Source organism: Narcine bancroftii, chromosome 9 (assembly GCF_036971445.1).
Source record: "Narcine bancroftii isolate sNarBan1 chromosome 9, sNarBan1.hap1, whole genome shotgun sequence".
Taxonomy (NCBI): domain Eukaryota; kingdom Metazoa; phylum Chordata; class Chondrichthyes; order Torpediniformes; family Narcinidae; genus Narcine; species Narcine bancroftii.
In genome coordinates this window covers 44272373-44294855 of record NC_091477.1, presented here as the reverse complement: position 1 = coordinate 44294855, position 22483 = coordinate 44272373, and the positions used below count along the sequence as shown (strand labels likewise).

At 37.1% G+C, this 22483-nt stretch overlaps 1 protein-coding gene across 1 annotated transcript in view; it reads left to right on the top strand.

Moving 5' to 3' along the window:
* LOC138743482 (zinc finger protein 346-like) overlaps positions 1 to 22483 on the top strand; it is a 61470-nt gene that overhangs the window by 19734 nt on the left and 19253 nt on the right. The window contains exon 4 of the mRNA XM_069898933.1: positions 20337 to 20496. Coding sequence (XP_069755034.1) covers positions 20337 to 20496 — 160 coding nt within the window. The remainder of the gene's footprint in view (positions 1 to 20336; positions 20497 to 22483) is intronic.

Below are 22483 nucleotides of genomic sequence, written 5' to 3'. Positions count from 1 at the left end.
AGCTGAACACAAAGATAATTTCAGATTTGCTGTATCACATAGAAGTTTGGAGAAACATTAAATTAACTTTTATTAAATTCATTATATTTAATTGCATAATGAAGCTGATAGATTGCGTTAGTTCAATTGACCTAAATATGTTTTGCCACTGATTTTCATTTGTACTCAGCATCTAATGCCTCCGTGTCAGTGTCTAACAATGGTCAGCCAGCATTGATGGATTCCAGTTGCTCTGATACCACTTTTCCATGGTTGCAATGTCCTGGTGAAACCTTTCACCGTGTTCGTCACTGCCTGCACCAAGATCAGCAGGAAGATGTCCAAGTGCGAATGTAGAAAATGAATTTTCAATGACATGTTGCACTTTGTGGTTTTGTATATTTCAAGTGGACTTAAAATATGACAGGAAATCACAAAAACAGGTTGTATCTAAAAAGAGGTAGGTGATAGTGAATTTTTAATGCAACTTTCATGATCAGCAGCCCAAAATCCATAAAATAAACCGAATAGTGTTCAGGAGCAAAATTTTCTATGTCCAGTGTAATTGGAGATAGATAGTGTAGAAAAAGCTTTGAACTTTATAATGAGGAGAAGGTTCCAATGAATGAACACTAAGGATGTAAAAGGGAAGGAACTAGGTGGTAGATACAAGTACTAAAATGGCTAATTATACAGTTTTTCAGTCCAAATGAACAGCCCAAGTCAGAGCAGAGAAAATGGGAAAAGGGCAAAATTGATAATTCTTTATCCAAACAGCATTCTTAACAAAATAGATGAATCAATAACATAAATAGAAATCCATTGCGGATATGTGGTTGCAAATTGACCACAGTTGAAAATGACCATATATGATGGCTTATAAGCCACCCCCCCCCCCTCCATTTTTAGCGAGAAATTTTAGGAAAAACTAATATAGGGTATTTCCAGGTAAAACTTGGACTTACACATTGGTAAAACATGTTTTAATAATAATACTGCTGTAATTAACAAGAGAAAACTTTAATAAGAGAACATTAAAACAAATAACTACCTTAAACAAAAACACAACAAATCATCAATGTTCTGCAACAAAAAACTGTAATCATCTTCACTGCCTGAACATTCATCAGGCATCATCACTGTTAAAGCCCAAAAACTCAGCATCAGTACTGCTTGTATCACTATCTTCAAATAATGCATCGTTCTCAATGCCATCAAGGGCATTACTAATTCCACACTTCTTAAAACCTTTAACAATAATTCCAGCTCTGACAGTGTCCCAAGAAGTCTTCACCCACTCACACACCTGTGTAATGGTGGGACGTTCACTTCCTTCTCATGTTAGTCCACAGTCCTTTTCTCCCATCCATTTGCTCCAGTGTTCTTCCCTCATGCTATTTTTAAATGGCTTGTTTATACAACATTGAAAGGCTGCAATTGGCTAGTCAGACCACCAGGAATAACAGCCATTTGGATTTTCAGTTTGTGCTCTTTTTTTTTAACGGCTTCAGTTTTGTGTGCCCTGAACTGATCCCAGGTCAGGTGCAAGTTTTTTTTAAGTGTCCACCAGGAATTTTCTGCAACTATAATTTGATTCCAGCTTCATCCATCCAGCCTTTTGGATGAGCATGAACAAACACACCATGTGGTATTTTTTCTTGGGGTGATTCTTTCTTTTAAATAGTACAAATGGTGGCAGTTTTATGCCATCAACACAACAAGCCAGAATTACTGTAAAGTGCGTCTTTTCATGACCAGTGGTTTTTACTGCAACAGTTTTGGCTCCTTTAACACTCACAGTTTTGTTGGATGGTACATCAATTGTTATTGGAACTTCATCCATATTCCCTATTTGGTTCAGTTCAAGGCAAGTTCGTTTTCATGCATGTTTTACAAACTTATGGAATTCTAATATTTTGTCTTCATAATCCGCCAGCAATCAATATTTTTGTACGCATTGAACTGGTAACACCTTTTGTTCCAGTAAAATTTTGTGTTCTTCTCCTAAGCTCCTGGCCTTGTGCATTATCATCTTGGTAGAAATGCATTTCCCTGCTTATCTTTAATTTATCACCCATTTTTTTAAACTCCTCCTCAAGTTGTGGCCAACGTGTAGCTGGACAACAAAGTTTATGTTTATTCTTTTTAGCAGCCTCTAGCCATTTTTCTTGCTTTCTCCATGCAAGTATATTTTTTGCTATAAGGTAAGTTTTCCAGGATGCTTAACATTTCAAAGGGGTTGGTAGAGGGGAAAGGGAGGATGTGTAGTCATGGTAATAAAGGATAAGATAATGACAGAGAAATTGTATTCACTTAGAAAATCAAAAAATGGAATCGATTTGTGTGGAATCTAAGAAATGGCAGAAAAGTGAAGGTGGTTAGAGCACAGTAGAAAATTATAAGTGCACTTCATAATGGTAGTGCATTAATTGTGGAGAATTATGAGGAAAATCAATTAAGCAGTAAAACTGGAGGATATCTATATGAAATATACACAAGAAGTTTTTCTAAATCAATTATGTTGAGAATCAATGTGGAAGCAGGCTATTTTAGATCTAATGTTGTGAGAAAGGTTTAATTGATAACCTGGGATTTCAGGGTCCTGAAGGGAAGAGTAATCATTGTACCTTTTTATTCATAAAAAGGCTGAAAGTGATTGAATTCAATCTGAATTGAGGATCTTTAATCAAAGCAAACTAGGGAGGTATGAATTGATTCTGGTAAATTGCATTAAAAGTTAACACAGTAACTTGGAACATGGATTAACACAAGGAAGTATATTGTAGCCATCAGTGAAACTTGGTTGCATAATTGGCAGCTAAATGTTCCAGGATTCTGTTGCTTTAGGTATGATAGAACAGGGGGGATAAAGGTGGAGGAGTCGCATTACTTGTGAGAACAGCGGTGCTATGGCAGGATAGATTGGAGGGCTCCACTGAAGCTATTTAGATGGAAGTGAGGAATGGGAAAGGCATGAAACACTAATGAGTGTATTAAAGACCCCATAATAGACAAAGGAAATTAGAGGAGCAAATTTGTAAAGAGATGGCATATATATGTATTAAACATAAGGTGGTGATTGTAGGACACCCAATCTGTAAAAGGAGCTGGATGGGTTGGAGTTTGTCAAATGTGTTCAGAAATATTTTCTAAATCAATACATAGAAGAACCGACTAGAGAGAAGGCAGTGTTGGATCTCCTATAAGGGAATGAGTTCGGTCAGGTGACAGGTTTGTGTTGGAGAACACTTTGGATCTAGTGATCATAATACTATTAGTTTTAGGTTAATTATGGAGAAGGATAGGGCTGGGCCTAAAGTTGAGGTTCTTGATTAGAACAAGGCTAATTTTGAGGAGATGCGAAAGGATTTAGAAGGTCTGGATTGGGATCATTTATTTTCTGGGAAGGATGCAATAGATAAATGGAGGATATTCAAAGGTGAAATTTTGAGAGTACAGAGTTGGTATGTCCCTGTGAGGATTAAAGGAAAGGTTAGAAAATATAGGGAGCCTTGATTTTCAAGGGATATTAGGAATCTGGTTCGGAGGAAGAGGGATGTGTACAATAGGTATAGACAGCAGGGAATAAATAAGCTGCTTGAGGAATATAGAGTGCAAAAAAATTCTTAAAGGAATTAGAAAGGCTAAAAGGAGATATGAGGCACCTTTGGCAGGCAAGGTAAAAATTAATCCAAAAGGTTTCTACAGGTACATTAAAAGGAAAAGAATAGTGAGGGATAAATTTGGGTCCCTTGAGGATCAGAGGAGGCTATGTGAGATGGGGGAAATTTAATGGTTTTTTTTCTTCTTCAGTATTCACTAAGGAAAGGAAAATTGAGTCAGGTAAAGTAATGAAAACTAGTAGTGAGGTCATGGAAAATGTACAGATTAATGGCTACTTTAAAGAGAATAAAAGTGGATAAATCTCCAATCCTGACAAGATATTCCCTAGATAGGACCTTGAGGGAGGTTAGTGTAGAAATAGAGGGGCTCTGACAGAAATATTTAAAATGCCATTAGACACGGGGGAGGTGCCGGAGGATTGACAGTTAGCTCATGTTGTTCCATTGTTTAAAAAAGGCTCTGAAAGTAAAACAAGGTAATTATAGGCCTGTGAGTCTGATGTCGGTGGTAGGTAAATTAATGGAAAGTTCTTAGAGATGGAATATACAATTATTTGGATAGACAGGTACTGATTAGGAGTAGTCAGTGTGGTTTTGTGTATGGTAGATCATGTTTAACAAATCTTGTAGAAATTTTCGAGGAGGTTACTCGGAAGATTGACGAAGGGAAGCCTGTGAATGTTGTCTATATGGACTGCATTTGACAAGGTTCTGCATAAAAGGTTAATTAGGAAGGTTCAAGCATTAGGTATTAATGTTGAAGTAGTGAAATGGATTCAACAATGGTTGGATGGGAAATGCCAGAGAGTAGTGGTACAAAATTGTTTTGCCAAATTGGAGGCCGGTGACTAGTGGAGTGCCTCAGGGATCGGTACTGGCTCCATTGTATGATAGGCTGGTAAATTGGATTAGCGAGTATGCAGATGATACTAAGATTGGTGGTGGTGTGGTAAGTGAGGAAGATTTTCAAAGATTGCAGTGGGATATAGGCAAGTTAGAAGAATGGGCTGTAAGATGGCAGATGAAGTTTAATACTGAGAAGTGTGAGGTGCTACATTTTGGTTGGACTAATCAGCAAAGGTCATACACATTAAATGGTAGGTAATTGAGGAATGCAGTTGAACAAAGGGATTTAGGAATTCTGGTACATAATTCCCTGTAAGTGGAGTCGCATGTAGATAGGGTGATGAAGAAAGCTTTTTGTATGTTGGCCTTCATAAATAAGAGTATTGAATACAAGAGTTGGGAAGTCACATTGAAGTTGTTCAGGGCATTGGTAAGGCCAAATTTGGAATATTGTGCGCAGTTTTGGTCGCTGAATTATAGGAAGGATATCAACAAAATAGTGAGAGTGCAGAGAAGATCTACAAGAATGTTGTCTGGGTTTTAAGTTACATGGAAAGGTTAAACAGGCTAGAACTTTATTCCCTGGAGGGTAGAAGATTGAGAGGTGATTTCATAGAGGGATTTAAATTATAAGGGGGACAGATAGAGTACATTTGAATAGGCTTTTTCCATTGAGAGTGGGGAGTTTTAAACAAGAGGACATGGATTGAGATTGAAGGGGGGAAGTATAAGAGAGGGGGAATTTCTTCACTCAGGGTGGTGGAAGTGTGGAATGAGCTTCTGGCCAAAGTGGTAGATGCGGGCTCGATTTTAATATTTAAGGAAAAGTTAGATAGCTATATGGATGAGAGAAGCATGGAAGGTTATGGGCTGGGTATGGGTCAATGGGACTAGGAGGGAGAACATGTTCAGTATGGACTAGAAGGGTCGAACTGGCCTGTTTCTGTGCTGTAATTGTTATATGGTTAAATAAGCAGTGGTTAATATTTGAAGAACAAACACATAGTTAAGAAAAAATATATAATTTCTTCAGGAAAAGTGTTCCAGACATGACCAAGTGACATTAAACCAGTGGTTCCCAACTAGTGGGCCACAGATTGTTTACATGTGGGCCACAGAGACATCCCAACCCACTGAGGTCGTGTCTCAATCCTCCCAGGTGAATTTAAATTAGATAAAGATGTATTTCTTACAGAGCTGTCTTTGACTTGAAAATATTGCTCAGTCATTGCCAGTAGTGGGCCATGGCATGTCAGGCTGGAAGCCAGGTGAGCCTTAGACCAAAAAAGATTGAGAACCACTGTGTTAGGAATAGTGTTAGATCAAAGAAACAAGTTCGTAACATTGGTAAAAGAAGCAGTAAGCCTAAGAATTGAAAACATTCCTGAATTTAGAAGATGAGAATCTTGATATTAGTGAATAAATAAAAGGTAGAATATGAGAAAAATAAAATTGGTCTGTGAAACTTTCTATAACTGTGAAAATTAAAAGTTAATGTGCATCCTTTACAGGCAGAGATAGGAGAAAATACATTGGGCAATTTGGAAATAGCAGAGAAATTAAACAAGCTACACTATGTGCCATTCTGTTTGCCTGGCAACAGGAACGATATCAATAAGTCAGAGGGTGTGTAGAGTAGATTTACCAGAATGTTGCTGGGATTAGAGGGCTTGAGTCATCAGGAGAAATTGGATAGGCTTGGTCTTTATTCTCCAGAGTAAAGGAGGCTGAGATGTAACCTAACAGAGGTTTATAAAATCCTGAGGGGCATGGATAAAGTGAACCCTCACCCTTTTCTCAGGGTAGAACTAGAGGGCTTAGGTTTAGGGTAAGAGAGGAGAGATTTAAGAGAGACCTGATGGGCAGCCTTTCCACTGAAAAGGTTGCCTGTATCTGTAATGAGCTGCCAGATGAAGTTAGAGAAGTGGGTAGAGTTACAACATTCAAAAGTCATTTATACAGATGTATGGATAAGAAAGATGTCGGCTAAATAGAGGCAAATGGGACTAGCTCAGGATGCCAACTTGTCAGCATGGACAAGTTGGGCTGAAGGGCCTGTTCATGTTGTCCGATTCTAAATATCTTGTATGTGTCTTGGCATGAGAAAACAAAAAAAATCTGGAAATTGCAGAGAACCCAGGTCTCAAGTGAATATGATGAAAGAAATTAGTATACGTTTTTTAAAAACGTTATTGAAGAAATTAATGGGACTGGCAGCAGAATGATTCCCATGACTTGATGAACTGTATTCAAAGTTATGAAAGAGATGAGGATGAAGGTGGTGGATGTGCTGATTGTCATCCTCTAGACATTCTGGACTGGTTCCACTATTTAAGAAAAGAAGAGTAAATAGCTGTGAAAATTTGCACTAGTAGATGTGTACCACCAAGGAAGTAATCAGGACACTTAGAAATTAATAATCATTCGAATGGGTGAAATCAACATGAAATGGAAATCATGTTAGACAAATCAGTTAATATTTTTAGTTGTAATTAGTGGAATAAATAAAGGGAGACCATTGAATGTACTGTATTTGGATTTTCAGAAGTCCTTGATAAGGAGTTTCACAAGGTTTTAAGAACAAGATTAGAGCATATGGGATTGGGAGTAATTTACTGACGTTGGTTGAGGTTTGAGTAATGGATAGAAAATGGAATAAGCAGGTTATTTTCGGGTTGAGAAACTGAGATTAGTGAATTGCCACAGTATTTGGTGCTATTGTCTCAGTTGTTCACAATGTGTATCAATTAATTGAATGGACCAATACAATATATCCAAGTTGCTGATGATGGTAGAAAAGATTTAGAAAGATGGGGGCTAAATGGTACTAGCTCAGTCCACAACAACAGGATTTAGAACTCTATGACTAAGCTAAGTTGTGAGGAGGATGCAGACCATGAAGTGAAAAGGAACTGGATAAATCAGAATTTATTGTCATGAACAAGTCATGAAATTTGGTTTGGCGCACCATCGTATTTCAAACATTCATGATATAACCATCCTTACAACAAAAAGTATCTGTGAAGGACAAAAGTAGCAAAAAACGTTAGATTGCCAATAGTTTAAAAAAAAAATGCAAAACTGCACATAGGCATCTGCTAAAGGACTATACAAGTTGTACAAGGATGCTGTGTACTCTGGGTGAGGTTCCATGCAGGGAACGAGTTGCTATTGTCTATTCATTCTATGTACCCCTCACTCCTGCTAGTGTAATGCAATAAAGAAGTGATTGTACACTCTTTGGTTCTTCTGCTGTTTCTTTTATTACAGTGCGGGTCGACTTCAACACACCGATGCAGAGGAAGCCACACAGAGCACACTTAATGAAGTAAATTAGGCAAGACAATGTGCATGTAAACCTCTAAATAGGTCTCATATTTAAGAGTTAATTGTTATAGCTGATCAGTTGTAACCAGCATTAAGAATATAATAAACTGAAAATGTTCACAAGTAACTGCTTAATATTATCAAGACTGATCTTTTATCTCAGCAACACTTCCCTGCACTAGCTATAATTTCCTTGAATTCCTGAATATTCTAAACTTTGATTTAAACTTTGATTTTCTTGATTAGAAAATACCAAAAGCCCCTTTTGTACTGGCACTTGAAAGTGGGAATTAACTGACAATTTACCGGGTCACCTGCTAGTGTGAATGCTCCCAACCCAGTATGAAGTGTCCAAATTGACCCAGGACTGACACACCTAGGGAGTTAATATCAGAGCTGGGATTGTTTAAACCCAGCTCCAGTGTGAACAGGTGCCCGGTATGCTGGGCCCCATTAGTAACATGCTGATGATGTTCTTGTGTGCATGGGAGGTTCTAAGAGGCAGGAATGGAAAGAACAAAAAGGTAAGATCACAGCAGAGAACACTGTTAACTAGCATATGGAAAGAATGCAGAATTTGAACAACAACAGGAACTTGTTGGAATGACTACAAACAGTTCACATACTGTTCATCAAATTGAACATTTGTGGTATGGAGTTAAAAAAAAATCCTCTATTTACTTCTAGTAGTTCTGATGGTTGGGTGGCAAGATACCATTTTTACGCATGTTTCATTGCTAGTGCAACTTTCCCACGCTCGCTATAAATTGTGCGCATATGCTACATTGTCGGTGCGAATTCCCATGCTTGCATGTGTATTATTCCCGTTACCACTTTCCCACGCTCGCTATAAATTGTGCGCATATGTTACATTGTCGGAGCAAATTCCCATGCTTGCATGTGTATTCCCATTACCACTTTCCCACACTTGCTATAAACAGTGCACATGTATGTTATCCCTGTTAACAATTTCCCACGCTCATCTTTTGTAAATAAAATCATTTACTACAAAACTGCATTCAGAGTCCTTGCTTTTGAGACCCATCAAATCTATTTACTCACTCATAACACCCACACCACACCACCCCACAGAGAGTAAGTGGCTGAAGTGAGGTGTGAGTAATCTCATAGAACAAAGCATTCACAGCCTGTGAGTATGTAATACATCACTCAGGATGTCACCACTGGAGGTTGGGGTCTGCAATACCAGGTTGGTAATGTGAAAGGGCGCATGAAACCGGTTTTTCATGGTCTAGTGTGAACAGCCCAATGGTTATTTTAAAACGGGCCATTCACACATCAATTTAGTCTCCTGATTCATAATTTACTGAAGAAATTTCTTCTCGTGTCAGTCCTGAATGATTGACATCTAGATGTTCTGTATCGTTAAAGGGTATTACTACCATTGGAATCCCTTGACCACCAAAGGTTGGTTTATTGGTATTGGTCCAACAGCAGGACACATTCATAGTTCAACATACATTACTGATGTGCATAAATAAATATTGCCATGCCATTTCCGTTAAGATATCTGATTTGGATTCTCCTTCTCCTTTATCAAGTCATTCATTACTAGGATGCCAACAACAAAGCCCAAAACACCCAGTAGTACAATAATTGTCCATTTTTACCATTCAGGAGCCTGGTCAGGATTCTTGCTTGCCCTCTGTTGTGTCAAGCTATCCTTTTTCCAGGGCTAATCTTTTTACAGTCGAGGTTGCCCCTCAATCTTTAATGATGTGGGTGTGGTAAGTAATACTTAGAAGGGGCCCTTTCATCTTTTTCTGCTCCCAATTCCTTATCAGAATGTAAGGGTCCTCCTTTTTACTCTGAGCATTATGAATTTTAGTTAGTTCTTGTACTTAATTAATATATTCTTTCACTAAGGGCAAGTATGTCAAGGCAATCTTCTCTGTTTTTATCTGCTGCCCAAAGTGTACACAGCGGTTTTCCAAACAATATTTTCGCTGGAGTTAGTCCTGTGCTAGTGTGTGGTGTAATTCTCATTTCAAAAAAGGGCCAAAGGGTGTACTTTTAACCAGTTTCTTCAGTTAAGATTTCAAGATCAAGATTCAATTTATTGTCATGTGATTTAAAAACAGTGCAATATTACACAGAATTTCCTTTAGTCTGCCATAAGGCAGATTCACCATCAGTAGAAATTGCTTGAAGTGCTTCTTACAGTCGGAGAAAGAAAAGCAAAAGAGTCCCTGAGTATCTGTGGATTTGCCTCCTGTGCTGTTGCAGCCCCTCCAGTCCAAACAATCAGCAGCCCCAACTGCAGATTCCCGACACGACCAGGAAACCTTCAGTGTCTTCGGCACCCTCTTGCATCCCGGTTCTGATACCTGGTACCCCTTCAGCCAGTCTCCAACAGTCAGCAGCCCATTGTGAATCTCTTGACCGCAGTCACCAGCAGCCTCGAGTCGCCAACAGCCCGCTGCCAGTGTGTTCCTCAGCTGCAGAACCTTTCAATGGTCTGCCACCGTGGTCACCATCCCTCTACTTCTCAAATTGGGAGGGGGCTCCCCATTTTCTGGTGCCATGTGCCAGTCCTCTGCTCCCTGGTGCCTGCAAACCCTCGTTCCTGCTGCTAATCATAGGTACCAAGGGAAGGCACAAGAACCTGATCACTGTTGGAAAGAAACTGTTCTTGAATCCAGAAGTGTTGGTCTTCAGGCTTCTGTCTGAAGGTAGCCTGGAGAAGTTAGTTTGACCAACTTATTTTTCAATGTTATATTTGCTCTTTCCACAATTCCAGCTTCCTGTGGATGATGGGCGCATGGAAATTGCTGTTTTATTCTGAGATGCTGACCTTACTTTAGCGGTAAAATGTGGCCCATTGTCTAAGCTAATAATGGCAGGGAATCCAAATCAGTGTATTTTTTTCCTCTAATATAATTCCTTCCGCTGCTTCTACTGTGGAGTTTACTGTTGGTATTGCCACTATCCATCTACTAAAATAATCAATAATAATAGGACGGTACTTATAGCTGTGTACACGAGGCAATCCTATAAAATCAGTCTGTATTTACTCAAACAGTCCTGTAGTCATTCATGTCCTACCAGGATTATTTTTCTGACAGATAAAACACTCCTGTGCCTTTTTTATGCTTCTCAAATTAGGGTGCCACTGCATTTGTAGAGCCACTCCTACCATCCCTCCTTGCTCAAATGTGTCATTGCAAGTATATAATTAAGCAACACAGGTAAAAGAGCATCAGGTACACAAATTTGTCCAGGAAGGGTGGTTCATTACCGAGACTCTGGATTTTTGGTTTACCCCTGTTATTTCCATAGTTCAATTTGATTTGCAGATGTGTCCCCTGAAATTTCAATACACTCCCCATGTCAGTCAATTCAACAATTGTTTGTTTCCATCTGAACAGACGATAACAGATGGATAGTAGCAGCCTTTATGGTGGTATCCGCATGGACATTCCCCAGGGAAATTAGGTCCTGGGCTTTGGTGTGTGCATCACACTTAATTATTGCCAGGTGGGAAGGATGGGACACAGAAGCCAAGAGGTTAGACACAAATGTTACATTTTTAATAGGGGCAGAATCCATGATGCTGCAACAATGCACCAAAATCATGGGCAACTCCAAATGTGTATCGTGAGTCCTTGTAAATGTTAAGGGGTATATCCTTTCCTTTAATGCAGGCATAATGTACACAACTATAAGTACTGACCTATTATTATTGATCATTTTAGTAGATGGATAGTGGCAATACCAACATCCATTAGAGCAAAGAGTTCAGCTTTTGCAGAGATGGGGTGATGGAAGGGTGCAGCTACGACCAGTCGGTATCTCCTTAGGGAATGGTATGTGTGATCTGTTTTTGGGCATCAGCAGCTGATCCACTTCTTCCCAGAAAAGCTGACCCATATCTTTTAGTGGCACTGGTTCAGGTACATGCATTCCTGCTTCATGATCAAAACTAATTTTCCCTATTTGCGAGCAGATTTCAGTACTGCCCCTCTTTGCTCTCTTAGCCTAATTGCTGCATGGTAAAATATTATATCCTTGTTCACAATCAAATTAAAATCTTAAATTGGTCAAACATCTGATATTGATAGCCTTCAAGCTGTCTCATTGTTTGGAAGTCCATTGGCTTTTTAATATTTTATTTAAAATGAAAACTATGATACATATAATCAAAAAAGATAAATATTACAAACACAATAAAAATACATGGTGTATTATATACATCTATATAATATATATTTACACATACCTCCCCAAATCCCATCATCCCCATACCTCCTACCAATATCTACCCCTAAAGAAAGAAAAAAAAGGAAAAGGAGATATAAACCACAATAACATAATTGGATACCATGAAATAGAATAAATCCACCACAGCATGGCCAGAGACTTCACAATTTTAAACCCATATAAACCAAATAAGGGCTCCAAACTTTCAAATTTAAAAAAAATTATCGCAAAAATTATAAGTTACTTTTTCCAACGGAATTAAAGATTTCAATTCCATATGCCATCCATGTAAACTCAAATCAATCTGATTTTTCCATGTAATCGCAATACATTTTCTAGCAACAGCTAATGCCATTCTCAAAAATGCTATTTGAAATCTCATCAACCTCGATTCAAAACACCATTTTTTAATACTACCTAACAAAAATAATAAAGGATCCAACAGAATTTTAACCTTAAAAATATGCTCTAATAACTCTTTAAGTCACATCCAAAAAGACTTTACCATATCACATGACCAAGTAGAGTAAAAAAAAACCTACCTCCTGACATCTAAAACATAAATCTGAAGAAGATAAATTATATCTCTTTAATTTTTTGGGGTTAAATATAATTGATGTATAAAATTATAATAAATTAATCTGTATCTCACATTAATAATCTCAGTCATACTATCTTTACACAAATGCCTCCAATCATCTTGAAAAAAATCACAATTCCTAAATCTTTTTCCCATTTTAACCAAGGCTTTTGGAAATCTAAATTAAGGATTTTATTCTGCAATAACAAATACATTTCAGATATAAATCTCTTCTTCCCATCTTCTATAAGTAAAGTTTCAAAATGAGATTGCCCAGATAACCTCAAAGTATAACTGAAATTATCCAATAATAAAGCTCTAATTTGATAATAAGAAAAAAGAGTATTTGATGGTATTTCATAGCCCACTTCAAAGCAATCTTGTACAGTTTTCATTCCCTTTTGATCCCATAATTTCAAAACTATTAAACATAAATGGGGAAAGTTTATTCTGATACAAAGGTGTTTTACCCGAAGTTTTCCCTTGTGTACCTATTTCTTCATCTACCACATTCCATAATTACATCAAGTGTATTAAAATAGGTGATTTATAATGACATAGCTATTTAAAATTCCATTTATAAATAAATTGATCCATCTTCTTATCACCAATCTGAGATAATTCAATATTTGCCAATACCAATGATTTTTCCAAATCAAACATTCTATTAATAAATTTTAATTGTGCTGCTTTATAATAACTTTGAAATTTGGAAGCTGTACCTCCTAACTCATTTTTCTTAGTTAAGGTTTGTAAGGACTCCCTTGCTATCTTCCCACAAAAATTTCCTTATAATAGAATTCAAACCTTTAAAAAAGATTTTAGGAACTTGACAAGGAATAGACTGAAAAAATATTGTAATCTGGTAAAAACGTTCATCTTGATACAATTTACTCTACCTATTAATGTTATCAGTAAATCTTTCCATCGATTTAAATAATTTTTAATTTTATAAAACAAAGGTAAATAATTTAATTCAAACAAATGATTAAAATGTTTATATACATTAACTCCCAAATACTTAATTTGATCCGACTATCTAAATTCAACAATATCATTACAAGAAGTATAATCCGCCTCAGACAATGACATAATCTCACTTTTTTCCAAATTAATTTTATAACCCGATATTTCTCCATATTGTTTCAATCTATCATATAACTGTTTTAAAGATATCTGTAGTTCTGTTAAATATATCAAAATATCATTGGCGAACAAATTAATTTTAAACTCATCAGAGTTCACTTTAATATCCTTAATACTATCATCTTGCCTTATCAATTGTGCCAAAGATTCAAAAACTAATGCAAAAAGAGCTAGTGACAATGGGCAACCTTGTCTAGTAGATCTTCCCAGTACAAATGGCAAAGGCATCTGCCTATTTGTCACAACTCTAGCAATAGGATTTTTATATAAAGCCTTAATTCAACCAATAAATACAGGTCCAAATTTAAACTTTTTCAATACTTTAAACAAAAAACTCCATTCTACTCCATCAAATGCTTTTTCAGCATCTAATGATATAACCATGATTCCTCTCGAGAAATATGAATCAGAGAAATCAATTTAACAATATTATCTTCAGAATAACGATTTTTAATGAATCCAGCTTGATCTAAATGAATCAAAGTTGGTAAATACTTCACCAATCTATTTGCTAAAACCTTCGTTACAATCTTGTAGTCAACATTTAATAATGAAATAGGTCTATAAGATTCAACTTTCAAAGGAACTCTATCTTTTTTAAGAATAACTAATAATTGCCCGTGTAAAAGAATCCGGAAATGAATGAACCTTCATCACCTGTTTCAATACTTCCATTAACAAAGGTATTGACAAATCCTGAAATATTTTTAAATAAAATTCCACAGAAAATACATCACCCGGAGATTTCCCATTAGGCATTGATTGAAGTGGTTCCATTAACTCTCTACAAGTAAATGAAGCTTCCAAATCTTTAATATCACAATTACTCAAAGAAGGTAGATTAAGATTAGATTAAAAATTATCAATTTTAGCTTCATCCTCTTAATTCAGAAATATATAATTTTGCATAAAATTCTTTAAATATATCGTTTATCTCTTGGGATTTATATGTAATCTTAGGATCTTTCCTAACTGCATTAATCATTCTGGAAGCCTGTTCCAACTTCAACTGCCAAGCTAAAACCTCATGTGCCCTTTCCCCTAATTCATGATATCTTTGATTAGTACTCTGTAATAATTTTTCAAACTTATAAGTTTGTAATGAATTATACCGTAATTTCTTTTTTAATCCCAGTTGGATTCTGCTGTATATCTTTTTTCTAATAACTCTATCTCCTCCAATTTATTAACTTCAGAAGAATACAGTTTGTTAATCTTTGATGAGAAACTAATAATTTGGCCTCTTAAATACGCCTTCAAAGCATACCATAAAACAAACTTACTATTAACTGAGTCCATATTTATTTTCAAAAATTGCTGTATTTGATCTCTCATAAAATTACAAAATTCAACATTTTTTAATAATAAAGAATTAAATCTCCATTGAAATACAGTATCTACCTTTTCCGAACCTATACATGTTATTAACAAAAGAGAATGATCTGATAACGTTCTGCTTTTATATTCCGCAGATATAACATGACCTTGCAACTGTGCCAATATTAAAAATAAATTATTCTAAAATAAGAATCATATTAAAACGAATAAAATGAAAAATCTTTCTCCTTAGGGTTTAGTCTCCTCCATATATCAACTAAGTTCATTTCCTTCATTAACATTGGCAATTGTTTTGCCATTTTAGTCTTAATTACCATTTTTGAGGATTTATCTAATAATGGATCCAAACAGCAATTAAAGTCACCTCCAATCATAATTTTCTCATATGCCTTTGCCAAATTAAAAAAGGAATCTAGCAAGAATTTCTCATTGTCTACATTGGGGGCATAAACATTCATCAATGTCCAATACGCTAAATGAATTTTACAGTTAACAACCAACAATCTACCCAGTGACTCAATTAACTGATTTCAATTTAAACGATAACCTTATTAATCAAAATAGCTACCCCCCTCTTGCCTTAGAATTAAAAGAAGCTATAACTTGGCCAACTCTCTTTTTAATTTCTGATGTTCCCTTTCAGTCAAACGCGTCTCTTGCAAAAAAGCAATAGCAACCTTCATTGTTGTAAATACAAGTTAAAGTTCTCTTCCTCTTAATTGGGTTATTGAGCCCATTAACATTAAATTTGCAAAATTTTAATTAGCCAACATTTTAATCTATACCATTAAACCTCCATGCCCAATATGGTGGAGTTCCAATCCATGGCCAATCTGAAATAAATATTCCATCTCCTTATTAAAAAGAAAAAGATAAACCTTAAAAGAAAATAAATCATAAAAGAAAAAAAACACAAAAAAGGTACTGTAAACAGTACTACCTCCCTCTACTATACGTGAAGTGACCAACGCCACAAAGTGGCCAATGACTTTGGAAGGAGAAATGAACAATACCACCTCCCCTGAACAGAACAATAAAGAAATCATCAAAAGTAAAACATTTCAAGTATGATAAGCTTCCTCCAAATCTCTATTAACTTGATCATCATCAATATCAATTGGTGACATTCCTTCTCTTGCAAACCAGTTTTCTTCACTTCTTGAGCTGGTTTCATTTGGTAAGAAGAAAGTTCTGGACTTTTCTTCTGTTTATTATCCGGCAATGAATTAGCAAATGTAAGAACTTCTGCAGTCATCACAAAAAAATTGAGATTGGAAACAGCAGGAAATCTAAAGGCAAATTTATAACCTTTCTTCCACATTGAAGCTTTGGCAGAATTAAACTCTTTACGATGTTAAAAAATAGATTGACTCAAATCTGAATTTTAAAGAAACTACTGTACTTAACCACCAACGGACCCTGATGCTTCCTTGCATTTTTAACTGCTACATGTAAAATCAGCTCTCTATCTTGGTAACGTAAACACCTGTTCAGTATAGAGCATGGTGCATGTCCACTAAGAGGTTTTTTTCTAATCGCTCTATGAACTCTATCCAGTTCCAAACCATTTGGAAAATATTCTTCCCATAAAATTTCAGGAATCCATTTCTGTAAAAATTGAACCAGAACTGGACCCTCAAAATCTTATGATAAACCAACAAATTTTACATTATTTCTTCACCAAAGCATCAATCTTCTTCAATAAATTATTTCTCTTACTTTCCCATCTAGTAAATGAATCCTCCATCTGTCCCATCTTTTCTTTACATTGCTCTACATCATCCTGACAGTCATGAAAATCTTCTTAAATTGGTCTTGCACTTTATCCAGCAGCTTCACACACTTTGCCACATCAGACTTAATTGATATCATTTCTTCTTTCATACAACTAAGTTGTTCTTTCAAAGATTAAAAAAAACCTTGATTCATCTGATTTCCCATAGTCTAATTGTTTAGATAACATACAAAATTGACTTGTTGAACCTGAATAATGAGGATCAGATTTAAACTTCCCTTGCACCTGATTAGATAAAGGCCTACCCTTGTATATTACAGTTTCTTCTTCTTCTGTACCTGGATAGATATTCTCCTCTTCCAGTCCCACCACGATATCTCCTTCTTCCTCCTTCGTTGATACTGATGGCATTTCGATCTGCCTGCGGGTCCTGGTCCCCCCACCCTACGTTTCAGGTTCATTGGGCTGTGAGAGGTCGGGTCCCCCCGCTAAACGGGCCGAACTCGGTATAGCGCACATGCGCAATGTCTCACGCATGCACAGTTGCTCCTTACACTCGGGAGAAGGACTCCAGTGCCATCTTCCCCAACGCTCCACGATGTTGGTGCCAGGGTCAACTGAGGCTTACCCAGAGACTGCTGTTGCGGTCTCGGATGAACAGAAATAGACTCCCCAGGCTCCATCTCAAAGGTAGGCTCAAGTTCTTCAGTACTTGAAAATTGCTTCTGAGTCTTTTTTTTAGTTTGTCTTCCTCATTATTGCCTTCAAAAATACGTTAGCTTTATACTCAATATTTTTTTTTAAGTTTTCAAAAACTTTAAAATTAGGTTTTTAATAGTTCTGTCACATCTCCCACCTGCGCCATCACGCTTGCCCCTTCATCCATTGGCTTTTTGATGTGATTTAAATAATCTGTTTCCTCTCTCTTTCTCTTGGAGCTACTCTAACAATTTTTTTTGGAGGAGGATAAGGAAGGGGGTCAGCTGTAGCTCCATTGCAAACTGTTGTATCTTGAGCTTCTCATGCTTTAGCTTTTCCCTTTTCCAGATTAACTCGATGAGGAGCCATGCTCTTTCTAAGTCGTGCTGCAGTCACTGCCACAATTTCTGCTGTTCTTTCACTACACAATTTTTCTCCTCTGATTCTCTTTGTTCTGCATTTCACCAAGTCTGCAAGTGGGACCGTAACCGCTGAAGGAGTGGAACACCATTTCTTGACTGTTGCTTTAATGTCCAATAGCTGTGAAACCACTGCATGAATTAGCTTTTGCGTTGAATTGATAGTCAACCTGTGATCTTAATTAATCTGCCAATTTAATTGTACAAAGCTCTCGTGAAGCAGATCTTGTCTTTGTTTGACACATTACTGCTATATCTGGGTTTCATTTTAACACGTTTGTTTACTCCTCCTTCATCATAACTAGCGAGAGATGGGGCTTGGGGTACTTGCTCTGGGTCTTGGGGGCCTGTTGGCTGTGGCAGGGGTTGTGACGGCAGGGGTACATATGGGGGTGATCTTGCCCGCAAGGAATCTTCTCATTCCTCATCCTCGTCATTCTGCAAGAATAGGGTTGTCATGCCTGACATTGGGTCCCCAGAGTCACCTTGTTCCTATTATGTTTGGCCGTTTTATTGGTCAACTAGTATTGCCATATATTTCTCAACCTTCAGGTGCACCCTCCTTTGTCCATACTGCTATCCCTCTTCTACTTGCGTTGTCCCTCCAATTGTGTTCATTTGTCCTCCGCCATTCTTTTAAACCTTGCTCCTTCCATTCCTTTATTCGTTTTCTTCCACTTTTTCCCTACATTCTTTTCCATTAATAATTGTTCTGCTTTCTCTCTATTCCCCTCAATGACCACATCTTACCGATCAGCCTTTCTTCGTTGCCTAACCTTTTGTTAATGCTGCTGACAATTGTTCATATTCCTTTTGATGTTTTGGGTGCAAATAGCACATTTGTTGCCCTGGGGTTCCCCGATTGCTTTTATCTAATGCTTGTCCCATTTTGTTATAAGTCTGCTGTCCTAATTACAATTTACTATACCCATGGGTCAAATTTTAAATTTAACCCAGGCTCTACTTATTTCATATATCTTCCAAATGAATTTATTCCAAGCGAACTCTTATTATTCCAAATAAACTCATTATTTTTCCATATGAATCATCTATGTTTCACTAAACGAATATTTACAAACCTGGATGTTTTCTGGTTCTTCTCCGGATCTTGACAGGGAACCAGATCTACCTCGGACGAGGGACCTCAGTGTTCCCAGAGGCTGGTGTAGGAGTCAGACACAAGCGATCTGAAGGCACCTTTATTTGTCGCTTTGGCCTCCTAAATGTAATCTGTTGCTTACTTAGTCCGGAGGTACCCAGGTGTCCCAGTGAAATTCTGCCGACTAATCCAATGTTGGCATACAATTACTTCTTCATTGTGTTACGCTAGCAGGAGTGAGGGATACGCAGAACGAGCAGACAATGTAACTTGTTCCCTGCTTGGAACCTCACTCAGAATATACAGCATCCTTGAAAAACTTATATAGTCCTTTGGACAGATATCTACATGCAGTTTTAAATGATTTTTTTACTATTGGCAATCTAATGTTTTTGCTATTTCTGTCCTTCACAGTTTTTATGATTTACAACCCAGCAACTTTTTGATACGCCACATCTCTTACTTAATACTCCCATCCCATTTCAGTCATACTATACTTTGCAGCTGTGGACTGCTTAATTTACTAAACCATTAACTTTTTTTGCCTACTTACCACAGCAGAACCCCCCTTCCCATAATTCTTTATAGGTGAGACCAAAGGCAGATTGGGTGATTGCTTCAATGAATAGCGATGCACTTTATGACTCAAAAGTCTGAGCTTCCTGTAGCCAACCTTTTTAACTCTCCCAACTAGTCGTACAATGGCTTCATCCATTGTCAGAGGCCAAACATAAACTTGAGGATGAACACATATTCCTCTTGGACACCCTAAATCTTGAATGAACAGATATTTCTAATTTTAGGTAACCCCTCACCCATCTGGTTCCACCATATCCTGCATTCACATATTTTTCTTTCCCACTCCCCTTCTTCATAATCTTTTTCTCTACCTGTCTCTCTACCTCTCATACCTTCTATGCCTTTTCAACTCTGGCTCTTCCCCCAGTTTCTTTTCCACTTTATATAGATTATCTCACCCCCCTTTAGTCTTGATAAATGTTGAATAACCATTTTTACCCATGGATGCTGTCTGCCTTGCTGAGTTCCTCCAGAACTTTTTTGCTTCCTTGAGATTCCAGCACCTGCAGCTTCTTTGTTTCACTATTTCAAGTTTAATTACAATGAGCAGCTTTTCTTAAGTAATCAATAAGCGTAGTTAGGTTTTAGTTTGATTTATACCTCAATTTTAATGCTACCTACCCAGTCTATAAATTCCTATTTTAATTAGAAATCTGCTGTATTTAACCCAACTCTTGAGAACATTTCCTACATGAATGTTAGAAGTAGAATTAGTGAAACAGTAATTTGTTTAACTTTTTCACAGGACAACAGCAATGGGGAAGTTGATCGGAATAAATATTGCCCACTTTGTAATGTGACCTTTACATCGCCAGTTGTTGCCCAATCTCATTACCAGGGAAAGAACCATGCAAAAACTTTGAAACTCAAACAAAAGCAAGATGAAATTATCCCAGCATTCTCTGGTAAGTAAACCTAGTACATAGTCCTTGCTAAAGAATTAAGTTTCTGGTCCCAATTTCTTGGAATCTACTTTTATAATTTGGTTTTCAGCAATCTGAGAGATCTTGGGGACTATGTCCATAGGATTTTCAAAGATACTGCACGGGTTAATAGTGTTGTTAAGGCATATGGTGTGTTGGTCTTTATTAACCATGGAATCAAGTTCAAGAGCCATGAGGTAATGTTACAGCTATATAAGACCTTGGTTAGATCCCACTTGGAATATTGTGTTCATTTCTACTCTCGTGACAAGAAAGATGTGGATGTTATAGAGAGGTTGCAGAGGAGATGATACCTGGATTAGAAAGCATGCCTTATGAGGATAGATTGAATGAACTTGGTCTTTTCTCCTTGAAATGACAGAGAATGAGGGGTGACTTGATAGAGGTGTACAAGGTGATGAGAGGCATTGAATGTATGAAAGGGTTGAAATGGTTAATAGGAGCATAGTTTGTAGGTGCTTGGGAGTAAATACGGGCCATGTAAAAGGTAAGTTCTTCACATAGAATGGTGGGTGCATGGAATGCACTGCCGGCAATGTTAGTAGAGGCAGGTCCAATTGTCTCTTTTGAGAGACTATTTGATAGGTAGATGAAACAGAGTAAAATGGAGATAGAGATATTCTAGGTAGTTGGTAGAGTAAGTTATTATGCCAGCATAATACTTTGGGCCGATGGGGCTGTCCTGTGCTATAGATTTTATAATCTATACATTTGCGGTTACAATGTTGGAATAAATGACACTGGAGCAGTAGAGTAAGAGCAGAGAACTCTTAGGGAATATTTTTAATGTTTGTGAACTTGATTATATAAGATTGGTATCTTTTCAGATTTGAAATTGGTTGTGTCATTTATGACTGATGACGTTCACCATGTTGCAAAGGGAAATTGTGTTTTAAATGTTTTATTGATATTGTAGTCAAATAAAAATATGTGGTCATTGTAATGGTGCAGCCATGTCAGTGACCCGGGTTCATTCCTGACCTTGGGTACTAAGGAGTTTCCATGTTCACCCTGTGATAATGTTAGTTTCCTCTGAATGCTCCAGTTTTCCTTCTTATTCCAAAGGTATGTGGGTTGGAATCTGAATTGGTTACTGAAGATGACTGTTTGAGTTAGTGGGGAGTTATAAAAATGTGGGCGTAATAAAAGTGTTAGAGAGGGATTTTAGTAACCCAATGGGCCTGCTTTCATGAATTGCATGAGGAACTCAACGGGTGAGAAAGCATCCATGAATGGAAATGGTCAGTCACCGTTTCAGGTCAGGACCCTTTATTGAGACTTTATCAAATTGACTCTAAAATCAACAAAACGAATTAGCTTTTTTTAAAAGAAAAAGGCTAACCTGTTTGGTGTTACAATAAAAACTGTTTGGTGGGTGCTCAGCTCTTGCAGGCCATAACTAAAATAGCCTTGTAATAACATGTGCAGACTTAAAATCTTACAGTTCTTTACTTCATTGTGCCTCTTACATCCTTCATTACTTGTGTTTTTTGGCATCCCTGATAGCTGATTTTGGTACAGTATGTTTCTGATTATCCAAAATGCTTGGGATCTGACCTGTCAAGAAATTTCTTTAAGCAAACCAGTATCATCAGCAGAATACTTGTATCTGTGGTTAAACAACAACAGAAGGCTTTTCAAGCATGAAATAATGTTTAATTCTTACCCAAAAATGTGATATCTGCATACAAAATGCAGTAGCAAACACAGTTGTATCTTTGAACAGTGCACAGTTGTATCTGTTGAGTCCAGTGGCATCAGGCCCCCACAAGCATTCAACGTTTTAAAAATTGTGATGTCATGTCTCAGTTGAAAAATATGTCAGATATTCGAGAATTTTGGTAGATCGGTTTCTGGATAATTGGAAACCTACTGTTCTGAAAGATCTGTAAACGAAATTACACGATTTTTGGGGGGCGCAGGGAGGGAAAAAATATTGGACAACATA